Raw genomic sequence first — 15,656 nt, 5'->3', positions numbered from 1 at the left:
AAAATTGCAAACATTGTCCCACATTACCCTATTAGCAAATTTAGCTTTAATTTATTTTATAACTTTTTTGTATTTTTTCTATAAATTTTAGTTATTTAGAATGGAAGCAGGAGATTTAACATGCTGAACATATCCATAATTTGTACAAATGTCCTCAGTTTAAAATCTGTTTACCTATAATTCTAAGAATCCATTACATATTGAAATTATGGTAATTGCTTTTCATTTCATGCAGCCTTTTACTCTGAGGTCTGATGATTTATAAAGCACTCCAGAACAATGATTTAATTTCCTGATAACCCAAAGCATCCTGTATTGTTTTTGTGGGACACAAAAACCCAGATACATAAACATTCAGCCATGCATAATGATGAGCTTTAATAATGTTTCCATGTATTCCACCTCTAAGGCTTTATGTACAGCAAGTGCTTCTGTCTCATCTGTAAAAGTGCTGCAATGAGAAATATGACACTTTTTACACATTTAAAAATCATGTGGAAACACAGTTCAACCAATAGCTATTAAAAAGAAGCTGCTTAACACTGCCAATAGCATAGACATTCATTGCACCGATTAACAACATTGAAATTAAGTGACATTCTGATAACACAATTTGTTGCAGGCAAAAACGAAATCATGCAAACCCTGTGACCGTCCATCGTGTTAAAGGGTTAATGGACAAACTTAAACAAAATAGCAACATGCATTTGTGAAGTGACACAGCTGTAAAAGTTAAAGAAAAGAGTCCAAAGAAAGCCTGAATTACTCACACTGAGGGCAAAACTTCAGAGTTATACATTAATTATGCTAATTAGTGTCTTAAGAATACAATAGAGGCACCACTTGTGCAAAAGAAAACAAGACTGTTCTACTAACTGTTCTAAACGTCACTTATTGCTTTGGTGCTAGAACAGAAAAATGGAACATTCCATATTTTTTTGTTTACATTAACACTAATACATTTGTAAAACAATCATGTGCTCTGCATGATAACATTCACAAAACACACATTATCCTACCATATTTGGCAAGTGAATATTTGATTTTAAGCTCTGCTTCTTGGCAACATGTAATCTACTGTACTGTACGTATGTGATAGAAGAATGAGATTCAGAATATGAGAGTGACAAAAATGGTTATGAATGATCATCTGTAAATACAGCAAGCTGAAATCATTTCCACTTTAAGGATTGTTCTGGGTTCAATGCAAGTTAAACAACATCTGTGGGATAATGTTGATTACCACAAAAATGAATTTTTAATAATAATAATAAAATCTGGCTAACAGTGAGCCACCTACAGTGGTTATGAATGAGGCCCATTTTAAAGTATTTAAAAGCAGACAATTGACGCTTATAATATCATAAAAGCACTTACATGAATTATTCTGATAAAATGTATGTATTATTTGAGCTGTCAATCTGTTTAAATCATCGTATATACAATTGTTTTAGGGTTGTCATGCCAATAATGTTATAAAAGTGTAAATACCTAACTAACAGAAAAGGTTAGTATTTTTTCACACTAAAATTATACATTTTCTTATGGCTACATTATTTTAATATTTACAAATTGGCCCCATTCACTTCCATTGTAAATGTCATTGTAAGCCAGATGTTTTTTATTTTTTAAGAATATTTTTGTCGCAATCAACAATATACCAAAAGTGCTGATTGATTGAGTTTAACTTGTACTGAATCTTGAATATTCCTTTAAAAGATTTACAGTAATTAAACAAAGGTTATCTTTAATATAACAGCTCTGAAAGTGTATGATAGCGTATACAAACACTGGCCACCTGTTTCTAAGTGAGCCTGGTATCAGTGCAGCCTACTGCGGTGGATGTGGGTCGAAACTCTCGCGCACCTGAAGCTCAGTGTCTTACCCAATACGTACCAACAGCTCTACCTACTGGTGGATAGGGAGCTTTGTCCTATCGGGAGAGATCTCTCTCCCATCCACATTCAGATAGCTGTAAATATCACAATCAGTGTGAAAGCTGTAAGGTGGTGCACTGTTGCCATGCGCACGTACAATCATCATGGTCCTCAGCAGTGCTGGTGATCTTCAGTAACGTCTGGTCGCATGGGCTGAAGGAGACATTGGTGTGAGAATGTGTGAGAAAGAGACCGGCTAAGCAGTTGGCAGTAATGAGACGTGGGCTTTAAGGATGAGAAGGTGAAAGGTCATGAGAGTTGAGGTGAATGAGAAGCTACAGGTTGACCAGGTGAAGGTCAGAGGCAGTGAAGTGAGGACACAGTGCCATGTCAGGGTTCTTCAGCTGCTTCAGGACGCGCTTGTGGAACTTGGTGCGCACGCGATTGAACTCCATGATGTCACATGGATCTTCCTCGGTCCAGAACCTGTGGAACTCCTGCATCAGATAACCTAAGAAAATAAATAATAATTAATACATACAAAACAAAAAATCAGTAATAAATAAACAACAATACACAGCAATTAACCGTAATTATATATAATGTATGTAAAATATAATCAATTTTTAATAGTATATAATGATTTATAATTTTATATAATTTATGTACACCTAAATCAATATTAAAATCAATATTTGATTTATACCACAAATATAATAATAATTAGTAGTAGTATCTATGATCTTTTATGGAATTGAATTTTATGTCAATTATATAAATAACGTTAACAATAAATTTATATAGAGATATATAAATGTACACACAATATTTTTAATTTTTTATGTATTTATTTTAAATAATTTTAGTTATATAATTTACATAAAATGAATAGTTGTATAATTTAAAACAAATATTTGATAATGACAATAATAATAAATATTTAATAATAACAAGAATTATTATATTCTTTCATAGAAATTAATTTTATGCAAATTATATAGTTATTAATAAAAATATTGTATATAGTATACAGACAGATTGATAGATATATTTAATAATAATAATTATTATTATTATTTATTCTTTCAGAGAAATTAATTTTATGCAAATTATATAAATAAAGTTATTAATAAATAAAAATATTGTATGTGTATATAGTATACAGATAGACTGATAGATAGAAAGCTTAAAATAAAATATTTTACGTATTTATTTTTAATATTTTTTTTACAATAATTGTATCATTTAAAACTGATCATTTGAATTGTGTAAACTGTATAATTTGTCCACAAATATGTAATAAATAATATGTAATAGTAGTAGTAGTAGCCTATCTATAATCTTTTATGGAATTTAATTTTATGTAAATTATTTAAATAATAATATGAGAGATACACACAATATTTTTATTGTTTATATATTTATTTTAAATCATTTTAGCTAGATAATTTTCACAAAATGAAAAACTGTATAATTAAAACAACAACAACAATAATAATAATTATTATTATCTGTACTCTTTAGGGAAATTAATTTTATGCAAATTATATAAAGATATTAATATATAAAAATATTGTATGTATGTATACAGATTGACTGATAGATAGAAATATAAAAATATAATATTTTTAATGTATTTTTATTTTTAATATTCTGTTTTTAAAACCAATCATTTGAATTATATAAATTATATATTTTGTCCAAAAATATATAATAATAACTATTATTATTGTTATTATTATTATACTCTATTATTGTATCTTTATTAATAATTTTACTTATGTAATTTATATGAATATGTAAATATATTATTGTGTAATATTATTTAATAAATTGCCTACAAGAGTTGTTTTCACAAGGACAACAATGGCAACATTCTAACACTCACAGAAGGTCTGTTGGAAGTGCACTAGACTTGGCATCTCTGGTGCCACATTGTACAGATGAGTATTCAGAGCCCCGCTCACCAGCAGGGAATATGCCAGGTCTGTGATGTTTATGCCAACTATGGCAAAGGAGTATCTGCACCACAAAAAATTTGGGTCAGCACAAAACACAATGTAAAAGAAATCCTTGTTTGGTGTAAATAAACATTATAAAAAGTTAAGACACTGCCGGTGTTTGTCTGCATGATTCCATCTGTTCTGTGCTTTAATTGTGTCTGTGTGCGCACATGTCAGCAACGCAGTGATTGAACAGGCTTCCTGCTACACATCAGAGCTAATGCATCCTGAAAGCTCATGACAAGTAGAAGAGCCTGATTCAAATCCTCACACAAAGCATCAGGGTTCAGGCGCTCGGCTACTAATAACTACTGCACACACAGCACAATTATTTTTAACATTCACAGATTTAAGAACTGGTTCTTTAGTTGCTTACTGGCACAAACGAAAAGAGTTTTTGCAATAGTTTGCAATATTCTGGACTCACCCAATTGCTTTGTCAAATGTCTTCTTGTCCCACTCAGCTTTGCTCATCTTGCTGTGTGAAAACCCAAAATGTTAGAGTGTATCCACCCAGTCTTGTGCTAACTGTTCTTAAACGGTGACTATAATGCTGTCAACTATAAACAACGACAATTACACACGTGAGATTCACTGGAGAAAAGAGAAAGCATTCACGGTTACTAATCAACGTTATAATGGAGCATAATGCCTTGTGTTTAGAGTGAGGTGAGGTTGGACGTTTCGAGATTAAAAAAAATAACAACAACAACAACATAATGCAGCCATTAGATTGAAGCAAAATGATCAAATGAATTTCTTACTGAGAGAAAAGATGGAGTACCTGGCTTCCTCTTTGGAAACGTTCCTGCGCATGACAGTGATGGGAATAAAAAAGGAAAAGGAACAGAAAAAAAGGAATGTGTGGGAGCATGATGTGCATGTTGGTGACAGAGCATGCTGAAGGTGTGATCAATTGCACGGCATGAAAAAAAATCACCTGTTAAAATAAACATTGATATGCACACACAGTATAAAGCAATGCACTGATAAGAGCTTTCTGGGGAACTGCACCCTAACCGACATCCTGTGGCAAGATCCTGGTGCTGTGTGTTGCTTTTGGTGCATGTTTGCTAATGTGTGTTTAAAGTTTAAACACGTCTTAAAGCCCATCACTGATATTACGGGTACTTTTTTTAGATATAAATAACTGACTATATACAATATGAACCACTCAAGAGGACTATCTGAAAGATCTGACCTGTGTTTGGGCTGCAGGGAGTCATGAAGAACTTGGAGAGCGGTGGCTTTGTCATGCTCTGCAAAATACCTGCAAATAAAAGAGGTATTTTGAATTGTTCTGTTCAAAAACCTAGTGAGCTGCCTATGCAGACTGCATTTTAAGGCAACATACAGTAAGTGTGCTCCTGACATGGTGCTTCAAAAGCTAGGCAACTTAATTATGTTACCTGAGCAAATGCTAAGGCACTACAACAAGCTCAGTGAAAAATCTAAGAAGGCAAACAAAATTATAAAAAAAAAAATACATTCACCTCACTCATTAGTAAAAAGTAGTGATAAAAACTACTTTAATTTAATTTAAAAAATATTTTACCTAATGTATGTTACATGCTTTTTAAGTATGGTGTATCTATTGCTAACTCATAAAACTAGTTTAGTGTAATTTAAAATTGCATTTTTTCCAATGTATGTCACATATTTAATGCTTAATAGAGTATAGTATTGTTAGCTTAGCAACATACATCAAAATCTTTTGCTAACTGATAAAAACTAGTTCAGTGTAATTCAAAAACTTATCTTACCCAAAGTTATGAATTTATTGCTTAATAGAGTATGGTGTTGTTAGCTTAGCAATATGCTAATGTCAAAACCTATCGCTAACTAATAAAAACCAGTTCAATGTAATTCAAGAATTATTCTACACAGTGTAAGCTATGTAATATTTAGCTGATAATGGTATTGTGTTGTTAGCTTAGCAACATGCTAATGTCAAAATCTATTGCTATTATACAAGCACAAGATCTAATGTTTTTGTCCTGATTTCACTTCAGCAGATTCTCTACTCACAGTAGGTTGTGCAAGCCCAGGAGACCCATGCCCCTGAAATCAGTCTTGGGGTCGTTTCCTTGGAAACCAATCTCACACCATTGCTTTGAGATGCGTCCAGAGAGAGGAGAATCAGGACGAAGTTCCTTCCACAACTGGTGAGTGAAAAGATATTTTAGAAAGGCATCACTATTAGAGACAATTCTGTTATGGCCGAGAGGCTGTGCTACATTGTGAATGGTAGCCACCTATATATGTTTATTAGAAACAGTAATAAAAGGCTGGCAACCGCTAATAGTGAGTTACTGTTAATACCTTCATGAGCATCTCCTCATGTGCTGGGTTTTCACAGTCATACGGCTCTCTACGCAGCTTCTCCACCTCCACTACTAGGTTTCGGTAACCCACAATCTGGAGCAGGCAAGCCTGGAGAGAGATGCCAAGCCTGGAAGAAGACAAGAAATACAGCATATGTGCTCAAAAAATAAGAGTTATCTGTATTGTATCAGGGAATGATGGATCCTTACTGTGGGTTTGTGTCAGGGTTGATCTTTTTCAGGAACATTATATCATCGATAGTCTTTTCCACAGAATCTGGGTGAACGTTGATGGCAGACTGCAAAAGCTATGGAGGTAGAGTAATTTAAAAAAAAAGAAAAAAAAAAGTGTTCAGTTATTAGCTAAAATACAAAACAACAGCATAATACAGTATGTAAAATATTTAGTTTAAGGAGTAAAATTGAAATAAAAACAAATTAAATAAAGCTAAAGCTAAGCTAAATAAAAATACATTTACGTAAAAATTACATTAAAAATATTAAATATTATAAAAATAAAAGCTATTATAAGCAAAATGTGAATAAATAATATAATAGTATTTAAATAATACTACTAAATTTACATAAAATCACAAAATACATACCATTTAATAATATTCTTAAATTTATAAATAAAATGTAAATATATAAATAAAAATTAGAAAAATAATTTTACTTCCTAAACCTCATGACTTACCTCATGTTTAGAGCATTTGAGTGAGGATTCTGTGAAATTAAAAGAAACATAAAATAATTTCAAAATTTCCCCAAGTACAGGCAGGTTACAGATGTAGTGTTTTTTTTTGTTGCTGTAAATGTACTGCTAAAATTACTGATAGTATTTACCAATCTTAAGCGTCCTTCGAGCACCGGGTTTGTTATTGTAACAGATGCGTTGAAGCTCACATCGTCCAGTCAACTTCCTGATGACAAACTTCAGGCCCCGCCACAAACACTTACAGTACAGGAACACCAGTAACTGGGTCAGTACCCTAGAAGATTCAGAGAAATAAAGAGGCCTGAATAAAACGACACAAATCCAATACTGATGATAGGCCTAATACACCTGTGTATTCTGTCCCAGAATAAAGCGTACTCACTGAGGTATTTTGAAAGCTCATTATATTTGAATACTCTAAACCTGAACTGAATAACCATCAGATGTGTTTCCCATGAACACTGCTCAAGCTGTTCAAAGAAAAATGCACATTATTTTTCTATTATAATGCACTGATACCTACAAAAGCTAGGCCTAATCCCCATTGTAAAAAGCACGTCTGTGATTCGAGACAGAGATAAGTGGGCCATGATGACGAAATGGGTCACAGTTCTACAAAGATCTGTGTAATGTGAAAGTGAAATATAATTTTGAAAGTATTATTCTTTAAACAGATTTCATGTCCTGCATGTATCAAGCAGTATGTGTACACCAAAGGACTTACTGACATCTACTATGCATCTGTTTTGAACCAATGCATGGACGAATCCATCCATCTATATTATATACTAATCTAATTGCAGGCTAATTCACTACAGGAAACGCATTGGACTAGGAATAAACCTGTTTGAATCCGGTTGCTGATTACGTTGAGAGTTACTGCTCACAGGATAGACTCGCCTCCCCATCGGCATGAAATGTATTTGTGGTCAAACCTGTGTTTTGTAAAAAAGGTGTTATTGTCTATCAAAGCTGTTGAACAGAAGTGACATATCCCGAAGGTAATTTCCTTTTCCAGGACTTTAATAAAAGCCAGTTCTGATATTGCATTATAGGGGTCTCTACCTCTAAATGTCTAGGTGAAATACAAATCTATACTGGTACATTTGGAGCAACCTCTTATTAGGCTTAGTGCCTTTCAACATCATATATTGTAAACAATATAATTAAAAAGAGTGGCTAATAGGAAAGCACCTAAAACTGAAAGGCAGGGGACGACTCACCAAGGAATTGTTTATTTAAAAGGTATTTATTGGGTTTTTTAATAAATAATTAAAGATAATAATATAGAAAGTTCATTATGTTTATTAATATTTTATAATTAGGATATTTTATGCAAAATAACATAATAAAATAATTTAAAAAATTGTCTATTTAGCCTATATATAGAAGCAGGCTATGTTCCATAATAGCAATAATATACACACACACACACACACACACACACACACACAAAGTATTGTTATAATTGGGCAATAATGCATGCAATTTACACTCATTATATTCTGATGCTGACGATGATGATACCTAATTATAATAATAATACCTTATAAGAATAATTATTAATTATTTGGTTTCTGTTTTTGTTTCAACATGATATAATTGGGCCATACTACAAAGCATGCAATAAAAATCCGCATAACGGTGAATTTAATGTGCATTTTTAAAAATGGAAAATGACAACAATGATATTTCAGCTTCTAAGCAATAAGAAGCGATCTATCTTTAAGCACTAAAGACGTACTTACCTCAGAAAATGCTTCATCGCGATTGTCTGCTTTGCTACAACAGTATAACTCACATTCGCTGATGGTCTGACCACCTGCAAAAAACATAATTCAAAATGAAAACCACAGTGTATCTTTGTATTGCATTCAACCGTCGTGAATACAAATAGCGATAATGTCTCGAGGTCGTCAGTGTGGCTTTAGGCGGATTAAGACGTTGCCGTGGGCAACTGCTTCAACAACCAACCCATGGTCTACACATCCACGTTTACATATTTAATGTCTGGTGCGTTATTTCATGACAAATGAGCCGTTTATAATGCATTCAGATAGCATTGGTTATATAATACTGACAATCGGAGTCATTTACCGTCGAGACTATTTCATCTTGCAATAGGCTAGGTGTTCTTCTGCGCTGTTCTCTATTCTACACCACACATGCTCGTGAGAAAACAGCGTATCAAACAATACATCAGAGTATCTGATAAAAGATAAATAAATGACAAGAACATACGTTTCAAGATGTCGCTGGGAATAGGAATAAGCCTGTCCTCCTCTCTCTGTAAAGCAGGTACCTGTTATTCCTCCATGATGAGCATGTGAATGAGAGAGGGCGGGCGCTTTTGAGCATCGCAATGCAGCGCTGCTGTGCCGCACGGCGAAGAAAGACCCCAGAAGACCTCTCAGTCCTTTACATACAGAAAAAACTCATATATATATATATATATATATTCTATAGAATTGTTTTTTCATAATTTGGAATTTTGGTATATAGGATTTGCTCTTCCAGAATCAGGGTTTGAAGAGGTCCATAAAGACATTCTAGTGTGGTCCTCAATCAAGGAGCCTCAGTAAACTTTCAAGGGGGGGATCCAGGACGACTTGCTATTATTTAAATTAATAAATATATCAAAACAATCTAACTCTAAATTGAAATGCTAAAAACTCTCCAACACAAAATAGTTTCAAAAATTATTATACTAACATTTATTTCTTCAAACTTCTGGAATAACAAAATGAATATATCAATACAAACATATAAAAAATCAGTTTCATCATTAAGCAAAAATACCAACAATGTAGCCTTCAAATATTGTGTCAGAGGGTCTTTGACACATAAAAAAGTTGAGACTCTCCAGTGAGACCACAGACAAAACCTGTACACTTAATTATATAATTTATATTCATGGAATTTTATAACTATTAAACATAACCAATTATGTCTAACTTTATCTTTTTTTTTTTTTTTTTACTCTTCTGATGGCAGTCACTGGGTTGGCTGAGAGTAATCATTTTCAAATGTGGATACATTGAACAAAATAAACATATACAAGCAAATGCAATACTAATAGTAAATGTAACAAGTTGAATATGAACACTGAATACATCCATTTCATCAAGTTATTTTTGATCTACAGTTTTGTAGTCATTTCATAACTCGTATAAAAATAACGCACAAGTGTTAGTTAAAGAATGTTACAAAGATAAATAATGTTAACATAAGTAATCATACTGGAAGCAGCATCTCATATGGAATTGAGAAGTTAAAACTGTCCAGATCATTGCATGATGACAACTTTCTGCAATTTTTTTTTATTTTGAAGTATCTGAACTTCAGTCTCAGCAGATTTAATAACATTTATATGCAAATTGGTAAAAAAAAAAATAGACTCAAGGCACAATGATGTGGATTTAAAATCCATAAATAACAGATTAAACACTGCCTTTGGCAAAAATAGACCCTTCTGAAGTAAATCTGTAAAATTCACTGTACTCTACATTTTAGAGCTTCATATCTGAGAACAGAATCCGTTGCAATGTCCTCTGTGACTGGATCCTATCCTGTCCTCATTCTCTTGTCCTTCCTTTTGCAGCCAACCTACTCCAATGTCTCCATCTTGTTGGACATCCGCAGATGAAGCCAGATGATACGCCTTGTCATTAGTGGAAAACGACTGATCTGCTGTGTAGGTCGGTACGATGTTGAACGTGATGAATCCAAGTGTGATCACCACAAAAGACACAATATACAGGCCTGAGAACTGTGGGGGAAAAAAAGGAAAGTTTCATAAACTTGTAAGAAACTGAAAAATCAATGTGAACAAGACAATTCTCAGTAGGTAAAATTATTTCATTAAAAGATTTATTATATAAAGCAAGTGTCCAAATATCAAGAATCAGTGATACCACTCAAAATGTCAATTATCATTTAGCAAGAGGACTGTTTTGAAGATATTGGAAAATGTTTTAATCTTTTCTTTTGTCTTGGCATTTTCATTGATTTGCTGAAAATGTAATATTTCCGCTCACATTGTAGAGAAAAAGGAACATGCCACAGAACAGACTGAAGAGGTCGGCAGTCAGCAGTGAGAGGTTCACAGCTGTGGCGCTGGTCATCTTTACCACTACAGGCATGAAACTATACAGCCCATACATGCACAGAGCATATACGACAAAGAGCAGGCCTACAGAATAAACATACAGGTATTTAGCAAATAAACAAGAGAACTGGAGTTACTCAAATTTCCATAACACTTACTATTTATTGGCATTTCCATGTAAATGATGACTAGATCATTTTATTACAAGCAAATTTCAATGAAAAAGAAACATTTAACTAGAGTTACTCACATATTGTCCAGTTCCAGCTGATGACAGGTATAGCTTTGGATTCAAGTATAGCCCTTTAAAATATAAAAGTATATACATTTTAAAATGTAATTTTTTTTTCCTGTGATGGTAAAGCTGAATTTTCAGCAGTCATTACTCCAGATAAGTGTCACATGATCCTTCGGAAATCATTCTAAAATGCTTAGTTGCTGCTCAAGTCACATTTCCTATTATTATCATCATCAGTGTTGAAAAGTTGTGCTGCTAAACATTTTTGTAGTTACCATACTGTATTTTTTTTCCAGTTCAGATCATAAGAAAATCATTTATTTGAAATAGAAATCTTTTGTAACATTATAAATGTCTTTACTGTCACTGTTTATCAATCGAATGCATCCTTGCTGAAGTATTAATTTCTTGTGCAAAAAAAACTAATCCTACTCACCACAAACTTTTGAATGGTAGTGTACATAAAATGAATGGTAGTGTACTTGCTTTTAAAAATGAGAGTCTATATCTCATGGTGGGGACTTTACTGAAAAATTAGATGGTGGACGTAAAAACTTACATCTGCACACCACTGATGAGTGTCCCAAAGAGCCCCATCATGCCTAAGAATTCCACTCTGCTCAGGTTTTTCACTGTGTATTCCTGACAGACGTTAGACACTGCGTACAGAGCAGCACTGACCAGCACAAGTCCATCCCCCAACAACACATGACTACCTGCAGTGACAGACACACAAAGCCCAAGAACACAGAGATCAACTATTTTTGTTCAAGATGACGACATTTCAAGCAACAAAAACCAGTCTATGATAAATTCTTCATGTAGCTTCTTTAGTTGTCCTCTTTTTATATAATCTTATCTTTTGTAACAGGAGTAAAATACCCACAGGCTTTGGCAAATGATTCATGAGAAGAAAAACAAAAGAATATCTATAAAGCATAATTAAGGTGCAATTAGATTATGCCCCTTTTTGCCCCCTATTATAAAGTACTTACTTGAGCCTTGGTCTCTCCCTGCCAGCAGATCTGCTCCCACCATCGCACCGACTCCAAGCAAGCACACAGCCACAGCTATAAAATGTAACGGTCTATAGCGAGTTTTAAAGAAGATCCATGAGAGCACCATCAAAACCGGGATCACAAAGCAGTCCAGCAGCTACAACACATAAGTTGTTATATTAACTATTATTGTGTTAATGTGTGTGTGTGTCTCTTTTTTTTTTTCAACTGAATAATATACTCTTACCTGTATACTTGTAAGGGTAGTGAACTGGTATGCCTTCACAACTGTGTAGTTGGCTTCCACATCCGTTAGAGCCATCAGAAAATACTTCCACCACTTTGTTTTTAGAATTTGAACGATATTGTTTTCATCTAAATTATAAAAAAAAAAAAACTAATTAATCCAATAAACATATAAGCCATATCTTTTGTACTAGCTTGCATTTCTGGAGGAAAGCTACCTAACTAGGTTTGTATGAGTAGTACATTTTAATTTTGCATGTTGAGGAGAATCAATAAATAATTTAAAGACTTTAATCCACAAGATAAGCCATGCAGGCATCCTGAAATAAGCAAGTTTATTTAAAATCTGGAGCAATGATAAGCATGGTCATGGAAATGTTATTCTGCCCTTCTAATCATCTGATAAAAGCAGCGAGCGATTCCATGCAGGGAAGGTGTGCTACAGCATACCTCTCCTGAAGGCTAAGACTAAAGTATAGGTGAGCAGCAGCAAGGCGTAATTGAGGAAGCTTTGCAGCATTGGCGTCTCCACCCCAGCATCTGCCAAATACTGACATGTAACTGCCGTCCCACATATCAGCATTGACAGGGCTTGACCCATTGCGATAGTTTTGCAGAGCTGCCTGTAGGAACAATTCTCCAGTTACCATCAATATGACAGCTATAACTTCAAAACATTAAACACTTTAAAACAGAGAGATCTTTAACTTACAGTACCATGTAAACACATCTTTAAACTTGAGATTCCGTGGACCACAAAGAAATCTCTCCCAGCGGCTGAGAGCTCCCAATCTTCCATGTTCAAAGGAGTTCTCTCCCACTTCATGATCCATATTTCACACATAGAGACCTAGAAAATCCAGAGCAAATGAAAAGAACTTTAGTGAAAGTCACAGGCTTTGATGTTGGATAACATCTAGTGATTAATGGTGGAAATAATCTTAATCTCTTTAGGACATTGGTCTCAAACTCAATTCCTGGAGGGCCACAGCTCTGCACAGTTTAGGTCCAACCCTAATCAAACGCACCTGATCCAGCTAATCAAGGTCTTCAGGATTACTAGAAACTTGCAAGCAGGTGTGATTTGGAGCTGGTTGGATCAAAACTGTGCAGAGCTGCGGCCCTCCAGGAATTGAGTTTGAGACCACTGCTTTAGGAACTTATGCACAATAATGCTGACCTCATGTGGGCCTCTTTAATTAAAAGAAGAAGAAAAAAAAATTCATTCCTTGCTTAATGTCACTTAACCCTTTAACGCGTACAATCACACCGGTGTGATCAGTCTTGGCTGGTCCCAGGAGCGTACGATCACACCGGTGTGATTAGAACGTTCAGTGCATCACGTCATCAACTGCTGAATTCAAATCTGCTTTCTGGCGCGGAGCCAGATCAGACGCACGAGCGCTTGTCATATTATCACTTATTCAGTGTTTTCAACCATATAATGCTTATTTTAGATTTCAGACATTTAAATACACATAAGTACTAGCAAAACCATACATTTATAGTTTGTAAAATATGCACTGATGTCTATGGAAGCAGCAATAATGATCCTTACAAATATAATCTGACGACATGTTTTATTGATATCATATACAGATTGTGTAGATAACTTTAAAGTTTACTCTGCTCTTCTCCCAGTTTACTGGAGACTTACTTTAACGTGTTTTGCGAGGAGAGGATGAATTTACGTGTTGTTAATCCCACAGCTGGATTCAGCGCGAACAAACATGGCGGCGCCCATCACCCGGTATAGATCAACTAACACGGTCATTATAAAAGTGTTTAAACAACCAAATACATTTACTTGCACATATTTCAGAATCGGAATATCAGATATTTCATAATATAGCGAGTATGTTTCTGAATATTAATATTAAAAAAAGGAAAAACGAAATAAAAGCAATCCATGTGTCATACAGCGCTATTAGGGCTGCGGTGTGTCACATGACAAGCATGACGCGTCGCCATGAAAACAAGAAGGCTATAAAATTCTAAAATAACGGTCGCCTAAAAAAAACTCACGCCCGGGGCTCAGCTAGAATATTTTAAACTCACGTGCGAGGTCATAGAATCAAAAGGAACTTGGCCTTTTTTTAATATTCACCAATGAAAAGATTTAAATACAAGTGTATAATATTCTATAAAGAAAACATATACTGACTTGATAAAGACATATAAAAGCCTCTACACAAAAAAAATATGACTTAAAATGCTAAAGATCACCATGTAGCAATTACAATAATTTTAAATAAAGACTATTCGAAAACATTCGTATGGTTATATAAAGACTTATTCAACATAAGCCTGAAATAAATAGCTGAAGCCTTTCAAAAAATAAAATAGGCTCAAGTCTGAGTGAATGACTTGTATGTGTCTGAATAAAATTAGGGTTGTCTACATGTTAAAACTAGTGCTTCGGCCACAAATGCGGAACATCACCTGAGAAGCTGTGATGGTTGTAGTGCGGCAGTTCTCAGAGCACGTGGCGACCTGTAGACCAGTGGTCTCAAACTCAATTCCTGGAGGGCCGCAGCTCTGCACAGTTTTGATCCAACCAGCTCCAAATCACACCTGCTTGCAAGTTTCTAGTAATCCTGAAGACCTTGATTAGCTGGATCAGGTACGTTTGATTAGGGTTGGACCTAAACTGTGCAGAGCTGTGGCCCTCCAGGAATTGAGTTTGAGACCAATGCTTTAGACAATGTAGGACAGAGCAAAATGTTTCTTGATCACAAAGATCAAAATACGATGAACTCATTATAGTAAAGAATTAATTATTTTGCGTTTTAGGCTAAAAGCTGTGTAGCTTCATAGCAAAAAGCAAATCTCATTAAGGTTACCTTTCTAAGAGTTAGCCAATGCTGTTAGCTAGGCTAAAAACAAACAAAAACAAAACACAACGTCACGTGTTTACAAGTTAAAGAATAAAACCAAGCGTCTGTTAAATACCTTGATCCGTCATGTCCGTAGTTTACGAATTATCAGCTAAAATCCGACCACAGTATCATCTTTCAATGAAAGCGAGGAATCATAAACGCACCCGGCCAACTTAAAGCTCCGCCCATTTCGCAAACAGCCAATTGGAGCTTAAATGTACGTCCCCTTTATTAAATTGTGACCAATGGCAGAGACGCATGCTGT

At 34.4% G+C, this 15,656-nt stretch overlaps 2 protein-coding genes across 7 annotated transcripts; both read right to left on the bottom strand.

Moving 5' to 3' along the window:
- Positions 1 to 349: 349 nt before the first annotated feature.
- On the bottom strand, positions 350 to 9,302 carry elmod1 (ELMO/CED-12 domain containing 1). Of its 3 annotated transcripts, XM_058757217.1 has the most exons (12): positions 9,164 to 9,302; positions 8,671 to 8,744; positions 7,051 to 7,196; positions 6,902 to 6,930; positions 6,415 to 6,512; positions 6,203 to 6,332; positions 5,909 to 6,042; positions 5,082 to 5,150; positions 4,665 to 4,688; positions 4,308 to 4,358; positions 3,766 to 3,899; positions 350 to 2,388 (listed from the first exon to the last, which is right to left on the bottom strand). In XM_058757217.1, exons 2-12 carry the CDS (start codon positions 8,685 to 8,687, stop codon positions 2,213 to 2,215), a joined length of 1,008 nt encoding a protein of 335 aa, XP_058613200.1. In that variant the 5' UTR covers positions 8,688 to 8,744; positions 9,164 to 9,302; the 3' UTR covers positions 350 to 2,212. The 3 variants fall into 3 exon arrangements, with proteins under 3 accessions (XP_058613200.1, XP_058613201.1, XP_058613202.1); XM_058757218.1 differs by lacking the exon at positions 4,665 to 4,688; XM_058757219.1 differs by lacking the exons at positions 8,671 to 8,744; positions 9,164 to 9,302 and adding an exon at positions 7,766 to 7,937.
- A 1,037-nt stretch (positions 9,303 to 10,339) lies between these two features.
- slc35f2 (solute carrier family 35 member F2) lies at positions 10,340 to 15,598 on the bottom strand. 4 transcript variants are annotated; one of them, XM_058758784.1, is made up of 9 exons: positions 15,465 to 15,598; positions 13,230 to 13,362; positions 12,963 to 13,135; positions 12,514 to 12,641; positions 12,264 to 12,423; positions 11,828 to 11,984; positions 11,281 to 11,333; positions 10,960 to 11,114; positions 10,340 to 10,691 (listed from the first exon to the last, which is right to left on the bottom strand). In XM_058758784.1, the coding sequence occupies exons 2-9, from the start codon at positions 13,343 to 13,345 to the stop codon at positions 10,440 to 10,442; spliced, it is 1,194 nt and encodes a 397-aa protein (XP_058614767.1). In that variant the 5' UTR covers positions 13,346 to 13,362; positions 15,465 to 15,598; the 3' UTR covers positions 10,340 to 10,439. The 4 variants fall into 4 exon arrangements, with proteins under 4 accessions (XP_058614767.1, XP_058614768.1, XP_058614769.1 ...); XM_058758785.1 differs by lacking the exon at positions 15,465 to 15,598 and adding an exon at positions 14,955 to 15,072; XM_058758786.1 differs by lacking the exon at positions 15,465 to 15,598 and adding an exon at positions 14,170 to 14,192.
- Positions 15,599 to 15,656: the final 58 nt, after the last annotated feature.

This window comes from Onychostoma macrolepis, chromosome 21 (genome assembly GCF_012432095.1).
Source record: "Onychostoma macrolepis isolate SWU-2019 chromosome 21, ASM1243209v1, whole genome shotgun sequence".
Classification (NCBI taxonomy): Eukaryota; Metazoa; Chordata; class Actinopteri; order Cypriniformes; family Cyprinidae; genus Onychostoma; species Onychostoma macrolepis.
The sequence above is the reverse complement of the archived record's forward strand: the minus strand, read 5'-3'. Positions and strand labels throughout refer to the sequence as shown.